We start from the raw sequence: 16,496 nt of genomic DNA on the forward strand, positions 1-16,496 counted from the left end.
ACATAAATAGATTAATAATAAGTGAATGGAGAAAAGTATACCATGCTAACACTAATCAAAAGCAAGCAGGAATAGTTACATTAAGTTAGAGAGAGCGCACTTCAAAGCAGGGAAAGTTACAGGGATAAAGAGGTACATTACATAATGATAAAGGGATCAGCTCTCCAAGAAAATATAACAATCCTTAATGTGCATGCACCTAAAAACAGAGCAACAAACTATGTAAGGCAAAAATTAATAGAACTGCAAAGAGAAATGGGAGAATCCTCTATGCTAGTTGAAGACTTTGACACCTGTCTATCAGAAATGGACACACCCAGCAGGCAGAAAATCAGTAAGAATGTAGGTGAATTCAACAACACTACCACTCAACTGGATATAATGGCCATCTATAGACTACTTTATCCAACAACAGAACACATTCTTCTCAAGCCCACATGAAACATCTGCCAAGACAGACCAGATTCTGCACCATGAAGCACAACTTAACAAATTTAAAAGAATAGAAATCATACAATGAATGCTCTCAAACTACAATGGAATTAAACTATAAATCAATTATAGAAAGATAACTGGAAAATCTCCAAATATCTAGAGATTAAATAACACATTTTTGAATAACACGAGTCAAAGAAAAAATCTTGAGAGAAATTTTAAAATATTTTTAACTAAATAAAAATGAAAACCCAGATATCAAATTTGTGGGATGCAGTGAAAGCATCGCATTCAGGACAATTTATTAAATGCATATATTAGAAAGAACAGGGAATGCTAAGAATGTTGAACACTTTGAATAAACTCGTAGAATAATATAAATGGCAATAACTGATTCCTGAAGAAAAATTTAAATAAATAAATAAACCAACGAAAATAAAAGAAGATGAACCAGTAACCAAAGCCTCCTTCTCTCAAAAGACACCAGGTCCAGATAGCTTTATAAGGACCAATGCATAGAAAAACATACAATTTGTTTCAGATACAGAAAGAGAAAAAAAGCTATCCAACTTATTTTACCAAGTACATTAGTCAGATATTGCTGATAGTGCCATGAAACAAATAACACCTCAAATCTCAGTGATTTGCAATTATTTCTTACTTTTTTGTCTATGGTCACTATACACCATATAGTTATATCAGTCAAAATAGAAAACATATTAATGAAATCCAACACTCACTACTGACAAAACAAACAAACCAGGCCTCATAGCAAACTGATAGTAGAAAGTAACATGAAAAGAGACAGCTTTCAAAAATCTATAGCAATCATTATACTTAATGTGAACGCTATAGATTTCCAGTTAAATCAGGAGCAAATCAAGAGTGTCCCTTCTACTCTTTCAGGTTCTGGGGCTCGTCTAAGAATGACACTGACATAAGACACATTAACTGGAGGAAAAAACCACAATTTTAATTATACTAGTACCTAAAACAGGAGCCCCACAAAAATATAGGACTCAAAAGGCACAGGCGATTGTAGATCATCCTGAGCTAAGGAAAGGGACAGGGGCCTGGGGCTTCTGGGGGGAGAAGGCAGACCGGGAAGGTGAGAGGGGGAAATGTTAAGGAATGCTGAGTTTGCCCTGCTCTGCAGTCTCTTAGGTAGAAAAAGTTACCTCTGGTAGAGTCTTTCCTCTGAGTACTGAGAGGGGCCACCCCCAAAAGTGGAGATTTCCTTTACAAATGTAAACTTCCCTGTAACAGAGCAACTTCTGATTTTAGAGCTTCTCCTGTGTCTACAATTTCTCAAAATAATCAGCCCCCAAAGATCTTCGTGCCCAAGAGGTATATTTGGGGTGGCCGATTCTGCCCCCCGTCATGCCTCCTCCCCTCCACTCCCCCTCGCTCTGAACATCTACAAAATAAACTGAGGGTTTAGAAGGATTAGTTTATCTTGATAGGAAGAGGAGCTGATTCCCCAGGCCCAATTTTCCTGGGAGGTTTTAACTCCAGCCAAGCACCTGGCCTGCCCTGGCAGGATATTTTCTCCACCTCTCAGAGATGGCTGGGGACTGCAATGCCTCTCTGGGTGAAATAAAAAGGCAGAATAAAGAATTAAAATATTTAAAAAAAACTAACTAAAAAAGAAAAGTCCAAGAACAACAGGAAGCTGATCAGGAAGTTCCCACAGAAGATGAAAATATTTGAGAGTCGTGCTGAGAGCAGAGGCTGAGGGCAGAGGGCATTTCAGGGATACACAGCCATGGTGGTGGTGGTGGTGCCACCCAAGCCTCTACCACTCCTTCTCCTTTTGCAACATGGCCCTGCCCACTCCCAGGGGCCCCAGGCACACCTGCACTTAAACAGGCACATGAGCATCATTCTATTTCCACGACCTACCATTTAGGTTAACACACAGCCAGCCAGAATCTGATTTTGTCTTCCCAATCAGTGAAAAGTCTTCTATCTGAATTACCACATGTTCATACAGGCCCATCTGTTTGTTCCAAAGTTCCCGGACTGCTGGTGTCACAGCTCGTTTTACAGATGGAAAAGCCGGAGCAGGAAGAAGAATCAATGGTATCCAATCAGGGCCCCACTGTCTCTGGTCTGTGGTGGAACCAGGAAACCAATGTTCAAACAGAGGAGGGATTCCCTGTACCCTCATCTACCACACAGAAGTAAAAGTGCTCCATCTCTTACACCCTCCTGAATCTGCCTTTCCCATTCCCAAGAGTAACATCAACCCAGCAACGATGTCTCACATCCCAGACATTTAGGGTGGCCCAGACCTCCACCGCCGACATGCACCATTGAGGGTGGAACCTTAGACACCATCTAGGCACATCAGCCTGTGGCAGAGGAATGCGGAAGACCCTGGCCTGGTGATGTGACCAACCCAAGGTCACCCAGCAAGTTGGAGACAGCACTAGGGCTTCAGACAAGGCTTCTCCTTTCCTTCCCCTGCCACTCACAGTCTGGTTAGAGCTGCACGCCTGGGGCCTGCCCCCTCCCACAGGCCATGGGGTCTGTGACGACTGAGCTGGGCTCAGAGCACCTGGTCCTCTGGAGAAGCCCGGAGGTGGCAATTATGAATGGATGAGGAGGCAGGCAAGCATTCGAGTCTGGTCTGTGGCCAGGCTTAGAAAGCTTGTGTTAAAGGTTAGTTTCTGAGAAGGTCAAGGTTAAAGGGTGAGCCTGGAGCCAGGATGGGGAAGTCAATCATAGGGAAAGGCTAGCAAGTTGGGCTTCGTTCGGGGTCAGCCAAGGTCTGACGGGGTTTACAGGTCAGTCTGGCCGGGATGAGAGGTCAGCCTTTGGATAGGGTGAGGTCTCCATCCATGGTCAGTATTTGCTCCTTGCAAAGCTAGTCAGCCTCTGTGGGGCTTCACGGTGCATCCCTGGAACCCTGAGCTCTCTCGCCAGGTCCGGAATGTTCAGTGTCCTGAGGAGGGGATGAAGTCAGCTCTGGCTCCAGGAGCACAGAGGCTCATGGGTGGCACCAAGGCTCACACTCTCGGGGCTGGGGGTTGGGGTGACCTTGCTTCTAGGGCGTCATCCTCAGCAGCTGGCCTGGGACACAGACCCTGCATGAAGACACAGGGACTAAAAAGACTTCAGACCCTTGGAGGCATTTCCTGTTTTCCAGTGAACTGAAAACCCGGCTTCCTGCTTAGAACAGTCCATAGGGATGGTTTCTTTTTTTGGTGGTGGGAGGGGTGTCTGAGGGTGGAGGATGCAGGCTTTGCTGGGCTTAAGGACCTGCTCTCAGGGCCCTGCTGGGAGATGGCACAGGGAGAAGGGTGGGAAAGGAGACTAAGAGTCCTGGGATGCCTCTGCCCTGTTTCCTGGCTGTGCCTTCCTGAACACTCCCATTTAAAGCCTTTACAGAGAGCAACACAGTCTAATTCCATCCAGCAATCATATCATTTCACATGGAGGTGAAATTTCTCTGGAAAGAGGAAGCAAAATAGCATGCAGGACCTGTGTTGGGACAATGACTAGAAGCCTGGTGGGAAAACTTGGGTCTCTGGTCCCAACTGGATGCAGATATAAATCACAAGCATGCATCTGCCAGGGGTTGCCTGCGTGGCTTAGAGAATTTCCTGACCTCAAAGCCCTCATTTCTCAAACAGGGCACTTGATTACCACCTCTCCGGTGGAATAGTTTCTGGCCAGCCCGTGGCAGGCTCATCGGAGGTCAATCTCCTTCCCCTCAACTGAGCACAGAGGGCAAGGGGTACCTGGGTAAGAGAACAGAGGAGGCACATCTGTCCCCAAGACAGCCTAACCAGCTCCCCTTCTGCCAAGAAAATGCTCCCAGTTGCTCCTGCACCTAGGACTCCTCCCCAGACCCTTCCCTCCACCCCCTTCCGCCCCCTGCAGGCACATCCCAGTCTCCTTAGCAACTCACCCAGCTCTCTTACCTCCTTGGTAGTGATCTGGGGATTTGAGAGAACAGACTCTCCTGCTCAGCCCCGTCCACCTTGCCTGTGGCCTGCTGGTATTTATCCTCACTAGGCTAGATTCTATTTGTTCTTCTTCCCCTGCCTGGGATCACCCTAGAACCCCCTATCCCATCCCAACAGCCACATGAGATACACAATAAACACCCCCTTGCACAGCTGCCATGGGTGGAGTGGAAAGACGGAGCCATTTAAGAAAGGATATTAACAGGAACCACAATTTTTAAGGAGGTACTGACCAGGTCGTGGCACTCCTGATCTCAACCCCAGCTCTGGAGGGGGAACTGCTAAGTGGGAGGGCTAGGAGGGAGGATGGGGAGGGGCTGCTGGGTCCAGCTCTTGTTCTGACTTGATCAAGTGTGTTTTGTGTCACTACTCTTCGCCTCTTAGAACAGTGCCCACCAGGATAGGCCCTCAGGAGGGGGACCTCCTTAGAGCAGCTGAAGTGGATGGAGGCAGAGTCATTGGCTCACATCACCAGGCAGGACAGGGACCTCGCTGAGGCCCACAGCTCACCTGAGCGTTACACTCCCACTGGCCACGGTCCCTCCTCCCTCCTAGTCCTTCTCCTTTAGGGGTCTCTCTCCCCCCATTCTCCCTCCTGCTCTCTAAATCCAAACCTGGACTTCAGGTTGCTACGATGGTGTCTTGTCAAGGGGCCAGGCTAGATCATATTTTATTTAACAATAGCTTGATTTATTTTTATTCTTAAAATTTTTTTGATGGGGGGAGGTAATTAAGTTTATTTATTAATTTATTTCAAATGGAGATTCTGGGGATTGAATCCATGACCTTGTGCATGCTAAGCATGTGCTCTACCACTGAGCTATACCCTACCCCCAACAATAGTCTGATTTATAACAAAAACTATTTAGTCCTGTCTGTTCTGGACTTCCATCTGTATCCTTGCTTCAAATCTTAGGGGTGGCCTAGATCTTCTAACACGTTCTATAATTCACTTACTGGTCATGTTTATCGCTTATCGTCTGTCAATATCCTACCCCCACGTAAGTTCTGTAAGGGTACAGATTTTTGTCTGTTTTGCTTACTGATGTCTAGATGAGTGGCTGGCAGGCAGTTGGAACTCTGTAAACATTTGTGGAATACATTTATAGAATAAATGAGTGAATGAATGGTTCTGTCATCTGTCCTGTGTGTAAAACTCTCTGTCCTGCCTGAAAAGCATCTACTGGGTCTGAGAGTTGGGGCAACTTACTTTATTTGTAGAATGGGCATAAGAATACAACAATTCTATGGGGTTATGAAGACTAAATGAGTTAGGTAATTTCTGAGCCTCAGTTTCCTCATCTATAAACTGGGGATAACCGGAGTATTTATTCCATGAGATTTTTGTGAGGTTTTAAATAAATGACTTATGTGAAGTACTTAGCAGCATGTCTGGAACAAAGAAGAGAATAACTTGAATGCCTAATAACTGAAAGGATGATGCACGAAAGGGAAGATTCTACAATCGGTACCCAGAAAGGGCCTTTTCAGAGCCTCTCACAATAGCCAAAGGCGGCCACCCACTCCACAGTGCACAAGGCCTGAGAAGCAGTGATGTTTGCAATAGTTTACTTGGTATTTGGGTCCTAGGACTGAGGCTGGCCTGATCTCCACATTTAGGCAGCGTCTACCTGATGGGGAGAGAGCAGGCAGTGAAAGCTGAACCCCACATCCTACACAAAGACAAGGGTGCCTTTACTGAAAGGGAGAGATGGGCTCTCTCAGTGACTGTACATCCTGTGGAGACCATCACACTGCTTTAAAGGACTCCCAGTCTCCTGCTGAGAAATGGAGAGAGGGCTCCTGCAGCACTGCCCAGAAACTCAGCCCTTCCATGCCTCCCACAGCTGAGTGGCCGTCCAGAAGACTCTTCTGTGTCCTTTGCCTACTCACGTCCTCCTCCTTCAATGCCCTCTCACCACTGCCTCCTCCAGGAAGCCTACCTGGATAACTCAAACCTAACCCCTTTCTCTGGTCTTCCTGGGCCTCGTCTGCAGGGCTTTGTCCCTCCTGTCTGCCTTACGCTGCTCTTCTGCATCAGACCTGTTCTCTTTTCCTGCTGGTTGTTAGTTTGAGGGAAGGGACCTTGCCTTTGCAGCTTGTGTGCCCTTCTTGCCCTAGAGAGAGTCCTTCATGGGTGGGGTGTGTCAGGTGCCTCAGGAGTGCCAAGGGGCAGGACACTGGGAGGATGAGGGCAAACAAATCAGAGAGAGAAAAGAGAGGTGGCCCTTGTTTATACCAAGTCACTTTTCCCCAGGATACAGGTTGCACTCTGATCGAGGGGAGGGTGCCTTAGGGAGGAAGAAGAGTAGCAACAGTACCAAACACTGTGCTTTGGAAACTTTTATCTCACTGACATTTCAAAACAAGTCTTTGAAGAGTAAGTCTTATCGTTACCATTCTGTAAATGTGGAAATAGATTTGGGAAGTTACAGTTACCTGCCCAAGGTGAAAGGGCTGAAGCCAACCCTTGCTTGGTGAAGACTCCCTAAGCCAATTTTGTGATGCCAACCCCTGGGTTCTTGTGGGTGGGTCTCAGTAGCTGACAAAGTGGGAAGCTCAACTTCCCTAACAACCTCATGGACCACATTCAGAGACATATACAGACATTTTACTAGCAATCAGGCACAGAAGAGTCTTGTGGCCATTCTCAAAGCTCCATGAAGTTCCAGCCATGTCTGTTTGGATGTTTCTGATAGTGTCTTGCAGGAAAGGTCCACCCAAGGCAAATGCCACTCTACTCCAGCCACAAGACCAGGTTGTCTATGAGAGTAACACAGCCAGGATGCCTCCCACACAGCAGGGAGACACAGGCAGTTTACAGATCCAGCCAGGGTGCCATCCCTAAGGGTGAAAGACAAAGGCCATCCTAGATTGCGGGGATAATTTTTTACTGCCGTATAATACATATACAGAGAAGTGCACAGATCATGAGGGGACGGCTCAATGACATCACAAAGTGAATGCACCTGCTTGCCAGTTCAGAAAACTAAACCAACCCCCTGAAAGCCCTTTCATGCTCCCTCCTAGTCACTGCCTCTCCTCCTAAGGGCAACCACTAGCCTGATTTCTAACAGCACAGATCATCTATTTTGCATTTTATATACGTGGAATCAAAGTCTGTACTCCTTTGTGCCTGGCTTCTTAAACTCAACGCGTGTTGTGAGGTTCATCTACATTGTGTGCGGCTGTAAATCATTCATTCTCGGGTCTACCTAGTGTTCCCTTGTGCAAATATCTCACAATTCATTTATCCAGTTGATACATTTTATGTTGGGTCAAGGGTATATATATTTGGCTTCAGTAGGTACTGTCAGAGCTTTTCAAAGTAGTTGTACGACTTTATATGCAAATCTGAAACACTGAAAATTCTGATTGCTCCACTTCCTTTTAGTAAAACTTGATAGGTTTGTCTTTTTGATTTAGTCATTTTGGTGGGTGTGAAGTGGTATCGCAGTTTAATTTAAATTTGTGTTTCTCTGATTACTAGGGAAATTAAAGGCTCTCCATTTTCCGTATATCCTATTGTGTTTTGTTTTTCTTTTTAATGTGGAGATTTGTCTTAAAGTATCTTTGCCAATCCACTTATCTCAAACACCACAACTGTTAGCTTTCTGACATCCTTTATGCTAATGAACAAGCTACTGGTTTCCTTGAGAATCCTTTTGTAGCATTCTTTATGCTAATAACAAAACCTCCAGGAGCTGATGGGAGATAAAAGGGAGCTGAAGCACTTGCAGTACCTTCTGAATTAACACTATTTATTCAATCAGTTGTCCATCCCTGGACGGTGTATTCCTGATTAGGACAGTGGATCATCCTTCAGGTCTAGCTTACAACCGACTGCACATGGTGTATCACTGTCTAGGCTAAAGAACTTTAAAGTGAAAAACAAACCTCGTGATGAGACTTCTGGCACCTTCTTCCCACTCCCTCTCTCTGCCACTGTAAATACAATGACAACACCTGCCTTGTGGTTCAGTAATTTTATTGCACGGAGATCTTCAGGCTGCTGGTAACCCAAACACAGGACTGTACTCAGGTACAAGGAAACAGAGAAGGGCCAATCTTATCACAGATTCCCTTTGCAAGAAATCTGTTAGACCTGCTGTTTCTCAGTTCAGGGGCAGAGCCACACAGTCTGGCTTTCCTGAGCAGCTCTGGAGTCATCTCACCCCTATGAGACCGGTGGCCACAACTTTCCTGGACTAGGCCTGGCGGTGCCTGGCTTTCTCAACCAGAACATGACTGGGAGTTGGGGAAGAGCATCCAAACCATGGACTCTGATCAGCAACTGACCTTTCTTACAGCTTCAGTGTAACTCGTGGAGCACATAGATTTGAGAGGATGAATTTCCTTGTCTCCAGGACTTTAGAGCTGTCTCTTCTGGACCACTAGGCAAGGGAGGTGTAGACTGGTCATACTCATTCAGTGAAATGCTTGGAGATGTCTTCCGACCTTCCAAGAACGGTATCTTTTAATTCTATTCTCTTGATTTTTATTTCAACTCATGATAAGACAGACATGCTGGTGGGAAGCTTGCTTCTCCCAGGGTGGTCACTTGCCTAGAAACAGCTGCCTGAATCAGAGAGGAAAATACGCGATAAATACAACCTTCTTCTAGGAGTGGGTCTGGAGTTCCACGCTCACATCTCCAGGTAGGCAGACGATGTTGCTGGCAGGGTAGGGGATTACTGAGGACCTTCAGGATGATACACCAAAGTCATCAGAGAGCTTATGAAGTGACATGAGGGATAAAAGGGTGGCAAGTTAGGCCATCCCCTCACCTTCGGATGACAAATAGTAAAATCGCAATCATGTCCATAACTCTTAAGGAACAGGGAGTTCTAGTGAGTTGATTTCTGGTGTACTCAAGAGCCTACTTGTGAATTTCAAACATTCTTGAAAATTCTATATTGGAGATAGAAGAGGAGAAGCTGAGCAGGACCAGTGCAACACGAGTGGAGTGTGAGAGAGGAGCCTGGAGTCACCCTGACGGCCGTGGACACTGGCTGAGCAGGGGGCCAGGGCACCAGCCAAGCATGGAGCCCCGCTGGCCGGTCTGTGACCCAAGTCCAGTCTGCAAGTGGCTCCCAGCCTCACAGGAGCTTCTTGGGCTACAAAATCCTGAAGTTCTGAGCAGTTGGTCAGAAACTGAGTCCTGAAGAGGCTTGAATGGGTTGCAGGGAGATTCAGCATTTGCTTCTCCAGGAAGATGAAAGCGAAGAGGTCCCTGGGTTGCTTGCCCATCTCCCAGCACTCCAAGGCAGCCCCACGCCCAGGCAGCCCAGAGCTGTATCCAGTCTGTTCAGGCCCCCTCTTCACGCTCTGTGTGGCAGTCCTGAAGCACAGAGGCTGGGATGGGCAAGAGGATTATGCAAATATGGTCATTTGCACCCTTTGTGAATCTTCAAAGGAAAAGAGGAATGTTGAAATCACGTTTAGGTTTTGGAATTTGAACTCCCTAATGTACAAAAGGCAATATGCCTCATTAGTGCCACCTTGCCACTCAGTGAGGAGATAAAAATGCTCATTGGGACTGAGAAATATGATTTAACATCATCCTATTTATTAGGTTCTGAAACAATACACATTCACATCCTTTTGAATACAGTACATTTGGCACAATAATGTTTACAATGAAATAACACTAATGAATGGCAAGAGATTAAAATTACATCCAGAAAGGAAAAAAATGTACAAATAAAGCATCACAATACCAAAAAAAAAAATCCCTAAAAGTGAATACCTTTTATATTTAGCCAGAATTATTTTGCACATAATTTAAAAAGAGGTAATGTTTTTAGCCTTCCTTTTTTTTTTTTTAAAGCAAGAATGCATTGTTTTTTCACCTTTGGAGGAAAAATTGTTTCCACTTCACAAAGTCCTTACTGAGAGAACACAGGAGAACAGCTATCCTTCATATATTTTTTGGCATTTTTTTTTTTGCACTCTTCCCTGCTTTTTTTTTTTTCAAAGAGAGAAAGAGCTGGAAAGATTAGAAAGAACTGGCAAAAACGTAAGTGTGTCTGCTTCCAAACTCTTGTGAAAACTAACACGAAACAATGACTACTCAAGGAACACACAAGCTTTATTCTATAGACTACATGGGATTTGAATCTGCCTGTGTGAGAACTTGAGCTCCAGCTTCAAGCAGGAGGCATCCCAGCCAGCCCAGCTCTGGGGGCTGAAAGGGGGCTCTCTGGGCCAGGCAAACTGCTGAGTGACTGCCTGGAGCTGCCAGATGGAATGTATTATTATTTAACTTCCCAGCAAAAATGCCAGTTGTCCTGTAGGAAGGGCTCAACCCCTGCTGACATGGGAATACCACCCAGGCCTTGGGCAAGGCCATTTGGCATTGCAGTTTGAGCTTGCTTGGTTGTTCAAAGTTCACCGTGGTGAAGGAAGCAGAGGAAAAACAGAGAGCAGCAGTGATGCATGAGTAAGATGGGCAGGATTGTCATGTCTTCCTAAAAAAATGAGATGATGCCACCATGAAGATGTTTCTGTGCTTGTACTCAACTCCAGAAGACAGTCTCTCCCCAGTCCATCAAGTTACCGAAGATAAATTAATCTACTGTTCTTCATCGCATCATTGGTGTGTCAAACACACAAATTGATATAGCATAACATTGGAAATTATTGTCAAAATGGATAATAATTACACCTGAGTTTTTAAAAAATAAAAACAAAAGAGAACTGCATGTCATCCTTAGTAATCAAGGCGATGATCAACCAGATGCGAATATGGACACCAACTCCCTATGGGCTCAAGCTAGTCACTGTCCAAACTTTGAAACCACCATCAAGAACATTCCTTTCTCTTCCTCATCTCTATCAGGGCACAACAGAACACAGGAGAACTATATGTGAGATTTAGCATAGCTTAATATAGGTTTACATCTTTTAAAATAAACCAAAATGAAATCAACAAGAAACGCATCCCCCTCCCGCCCAAAAAAAGAGAGAAAGAAGGACGGAAACACACCTTATCTCTCGGTAACTTGAACCAATACACTATACAGAGTATTGCACCTGGACATTATTATAATTATTCTTTCATAGACTAAAGTTTTATAATATGCCTGAACATGCAGCAGTTGATACCTCTAAATTAAATGAATTAATTCCACAGGCCTGGCAGCAAACACTATATACAAAAATCTCAAATGTACAAAAGGCAAAAAGCTCCATTAGTGCCACTTTGCCACTCACAAGTATATATATTTAGGGGCAGCTGGGGAATCCACGTGCAACAGTTGGAATGGATTCCATTCCCTGCTAAATCAGTTCAGTGAAATAGATAACTGAATGACCTCCGGGAAACATACACACAAAGCCACAGAGAACCCTTGGAAATCAAAGAATGAATGTAACACTGTTAGCCTACCTACAGGAGGTAACGTCACATCCATTAAATAGTGTCCACATGAGTTGCCGCTGCATGTCACACAGAAACAAAACTCCCAGGGCATCTTGCCACACTGTCAGTTTTCTAATCACTTCCTCTTCGATTTCTTGATGCCCTCTGCATCACCCATGTTTAGCCTCATTCTGCTTGTTCCCAAAGCCGATGTTTCATATTTAACTGTACATGTTTCACGTTTAAAAACCACAACACAGTAGTACTAACATTTTGTACAAGTGCGCAAAAATCACACACTGCTGCAGGAAATAGAGTTTATGCTGGGAACTTAGGACTGAACTGGAAAGAGAATTTGCGAGCCACATTTTGCGAGAACCCCAGGTCTGGGCCACTAAAGCAGTGGCCTTGGAGTTCAGGCAGAACTTGAATAACCAAGAGCACTGCTTGTTTCCTTTTCTCTCAGTTCACACAGCCCCTGTGTGCCACTAAAGCATTAATAGCATAAACCTTAGACAATTGGTTTCTCATTGTATATTAGCCCTTTGAGATCTACTTGTATTAACACTGGATTTATATCTTTTGGCCAATTCGAAAGGAATTTTGATAATATATTTTTCAAATGTTAACAGAGTTCAAAATCAAATTTCTTTTTCTACAGAGAGCGATTTCTTCCACGAGATACATGCTCACACAACTTTGGCATGCCCCAAAGCTAAAACCAAAGAAAGCAAGACTTAGCCATTCCAGAGCAAACCGACACAGGTAGCCAACTTGTGTGTCTCCCAGCCTCTCTCCTTCAGAGGCACGCCTTGAGGGCGCCCACCCTTGCACTGAAGAAGCACACGTCTCTTCTCCTGGACAGAAGGGCAGAGAGGTGGCAGGCAGGGGTCCTGGAGGGATGAGAAGTAAGAGTTGTCAGGACTCTTATGTTCAATAGCAGAGCCAGTCTTCCTGTTTGCCTTCTCTCTCTCTCTCTCTTCTTTGTAGTAAAAGAACTGAAGTTGCTTCACTGCCAGCAGCCCCGAGGAGTGAAGCCTGGCTTGCCAACAAACCAGACTCAGCAGTGGGTCCAGCTAACTGCTGACCTCGTGCGATTCTGTGTTACTGGTGAAATGAGAACCAAGAGTGCGTTCTGGTCACCAGTGGGAGGAGGGAGGAGCTGGCCTGGGGTGAGGGAATGCAATAAATAGAGGTGGACAAGGGACTGGGGCTCCGGGGAGGAGAAGTAGCTCAAGACCTCTGAGCCTCGGGAAAAGAGGAATCTTCCCGGTACTCCTTCTTGCAGCATCACTAAACTCCCTCTGGAGTGGCTTCTCAGGGCATCAGGTCTTCACCAAAGTAGGAGAAGCCTTTGAATTCCTCCTGGTTGATCTGCTTCACAATCGCTTCATCCACTAGCGTGAGTACCGGCTCTTCCCGGGTAAAGTCTTGGTCAAAATTATTGACGTCTCTTTTGGTTTTCTGTGGGAAGACAAGAGAAAGCACTGACTCCAGACCGACCTTCCTCCCCAGAGCCCCCCACAGGGAGTGGGCATCGCGCTGACCAGCCTTTCGCCAAAGCAGACCTCTAGCTACTGAGAGCAGACATAGAGCTGTTCCAATGAAGTAACGATGAATGGCCCCACGACCAGGAGGTGACAGAGGACGTGGAGAGGAAGAATGAGTCCAGGTGAGAAGGAAAAAGGGGTGAGAGGTATGATGGAAAAGCAGGGAAGTGGGATTCCCATAGACTGTGTGTGTGCATGTGTGTGTATAGTGGGATGCAAAGCTCCTATCTCATACTCCCCCTTCCAGCATCTGCTCTAGCCCTCTGGCTCCACTGAGACCACCCTCCCTGTGAACCAGAGAATGAACTTGAATCCCTCTCCCACCAAGTCTCCAGTGATCTTTCTTCACTACAAGTGGACCCCTATAACCTTGCCACGCCTGCTCCAGACAACATCTTCTCTATAAGTTGGAGGATGCATGGGGGGGTGGAAAGCTGTTCTGGGAAGCCTGCCTTCGCCCCCACCTATCACCATGAACCCTATTTAATGCTCTCCCATTATGTCTATTATTATTATACTCAACACGCTGACTTGCAGTGAATTGTTATGCTTTTGTTTCAACCATGAGCTCCTTAAAGGCAGGTCCCTTTTGTGACAGCCCTGGGCTCCCAGCAGTCCCCTGCAATAAGTGTCTTCTGAATGAACGAACACATCAGTAAGCCCACTGCTGACCCCTCAGCTCAGAAGGACCCATGCCCAGTTGGAGGTTCAAGTAGCCAAAATCGGGCTTATGGTCTGTGGTAGGGTGGACGGCAGCAAGCAAACAAATCCTGGATTTTGGAGAAAAGCAGGAAATGTGAACAATGTGCTCTGCCTTTAGGGGCTCACTGCTGTATTCCTGTCTAGAACACACTGCAATGGATAGAAAAACTTCCAGGGAGAAGTTGAGGCCTGGCTGAGACTTGAAGAGTGAGTTACATTCATGTTGGCAGAGGTGGGAGGAAGGTATCCCTGCAGAGAAAGATGGGACAGAGGCAGAGGGGCAGGAACACAAAAGATGTATACACAGGACAATGAGTTGGCCAAGCTGCCTGGGACAGAGTCCAGTGTGAGGATGCAGGAGATAACGGGGGAAGCCCGACAGAGAGGCCTTCAGGACCAGGCCCCCTCTCCCCCACAGTCCACAGCACAATGCTGAGAAGATGGAAGACATTCTGGCAATACCTTTTCAGACACTGATTCACTGGTGTTATCCAGGGTCAGCACCCTGGAGGACGGAATAACTCTCGTGGAAAGATCAGCATTGTTATTTGTATGAGAACTATTATTAATATATACTTTGTCCTATGGAAATCAGTAACTTAAAGATGTTAACAAGCAGTCTGTGCAAAAAGTGGTTCTGAGACAAAGCTATGTTTTGTACCCTGTTCTTGGAGCTTTGTCATGCGCTTGGCAAATTAAAGGCTCTGAGACGTCCTAGAGTCCAGAAACCTGGTTCACGTTGTTAAAGCCAGCCTTCCTCAAACTTGACATAAAACTTTTTTTTTTCCTTTTTTCCTTTTTTTTTTTTTTTTCCTGAATAGCCTTTTAATATCCCTCCTGGGAGCAAAGTTCTGTAGAACATGGTTTGGGATGTGCTGCTTCATAAGTCACAAAACATCTTCACATTCATTTGTTTATTGGTTCTTGGAACAGGCAGGTGTTATTATCCTGATTTTACAGATGTGGAAACTGTGGTTCAAAGAGGTTTGGCGACTTCCCCAGAGTCACCCAGTGAGTTCAGGGCAGAGCCGGACTCAACTCCAGCTCCCAGCATGATGCCTCCCGCGCAGTAGGACGTCTGGAAAGCTGGACACTGGAGAAGTGGGAAGACATGCAAGGGTCAAATTCAACCAGGAAACATTTAGGTCAAGCCGTTAGGCTAAAACAAAGCCAGAAGGGCTTGCCAGTAGGCCAGCATGGTGGGAGAGAGCTGTGGGTCGGGGAGAGTGGTAACATGGACGGGTGAGCTCGGCAGGAGAGTCTGTTTTCAAATTGCCCCAGACTGAGATCAGAACCAGACGAAAAGCACGGAGCGGAAATGAGCTAATCTTTCCCATCTTTCAGCACCCATTGGTCCTGCTTGGCGTCTTCTCTCTGGCTTTGAGTTGCATAGTTTGGTAGGTCTCAGAGACCTTGGATGGAAGACAGAAGGGAGACACAGAAAAGCCTGAGGGATGGAAACAGGACTTTCAGCAGAAGGATGTGAGTTTTGCCCCTTGAGATGGGAAAGCTAAGCAGCGGCTTAGTCATTTCTACAGGAGGGCTGGCCCCAGGCAAGAGGATGATCTGATCTCTGTCTCCAGTGTGTACAGAGCAAGAGGGAAAGGGGGGTCCTGTGTGGAGAGGGACTGCAGAGAGGAACAACAAAGCCCATCCCCTCAGTGATGCGGGCTGGACCTGGGAGGGCGGTTGCCTGGGGAAAGGTTGTGGGCACGCCTCCACTGAAGATCTCTATCGAAGGAGTGATGGGTTTGCCTTGATTAAAGGTGGGTTACAGAGTATGGGCTCGTGGTACTGGGGGAGGAGCAGGATGGGGAGAAGGCGGACGTGGCTTGGGGAGCACTGAGTATCATCCCAGAAGGTGACCAAAGGGCATCCTGGGTGGGGATGGGAGAAGCAGGCGACCAGGGGCAGAAGGGGTGGGAGGTGGTTACGAAGATTGGCAAGGAATGGAGCAGGAAGGAAACTCAACTTGCAACATCACCAATGGTGGGCCCTGCCCAAGCACTTTCAGGGGCAGGACCACCTCAGTCCAGGCTCCCTCTCACTGGTCACTAATGAGGCCCTGTGTATGGAGAACCTCAGGAAATTTGTAAAGCTCTGGCATCGGCTCCCCTGTTTACCTACTTGTGCTTCACCTTTAAGTCATTAGTGTTCATTAGTCATGGAAACTGGTTTCATTTCCTGAGGTCAACTGAGCATAGTGACCGAGCGAGATTCCACAGGATGTCTGAATGTCACAACTCACTATGTACCAGGGAACCAGGCTCAGTCAACACAGCTAGGGGCGTCATTCCCAGAGGGCCTCCAGCTCCACAGCGGGCTGGCTTGGGGAGCAATCTAGCTCAGCTCTGGGCTGTCCAGGCGTCCCAGAATCATCTATGGCATTGGAGCAAGTGCATCATTCTTCAAGAACATTACAGAAGGACATACTTGGTTCCCCCAACCCATTATGCAACTGGCCCTATTTTC

General features: G+C 46.3%; 1 protein-coding gene and 1 long non-coding RNA gene across 2 annotated transcripts in view; one reads left to right on the forward strand and one right to left on the reverse strand.

Moving 5' to 3' along the window:
• Positions 1-9,956: 9,956 nt before the first annotated feature.
• The window catches only part of PRKCE (protein kinase C epsilon), a 472,021-nt gene continuing 465,481 nt past the window's right edge, over positions 9,957-16,496 (reverse strand). The window contains exon 15 of the mRNA XM_006216450.4: positions 9,957-13,236. Coding sequence (XP_006216512.1) covers positions 13,090-13,236 — 147 coding nt within the window. The 3' untranslated portion in view covers positions 9,957-13,089. The remainder of the gene's footprint in view (positions 13,237-16,496) is intronic.
• LOC140685706 (uncharacterized) lies at positions 13,035-14,788 on the forward strand. Its single transcript, XR_012059052.1, has 3 exons — positions 13,035-13,174; positions 13,288-13,444; positions 13,570-14,788. It is a non-coding gene; the product is annotated as an uncharacterized lncRNA (long non-coding RNA).

Source organism: Vicugna pacos, chromosome 15 (genome assembly GCF_048564905.1).
Source record: "Vicugna pacos chromosome 15, VicPac4, whole genome shotgun sequence".
Classification (NCBI taxonomy): Eukaryota; Metazoa; Chordata; class Mammalia; order Artiodactyla; family Camelidae; genus Vicugna; species Vicugna pacos.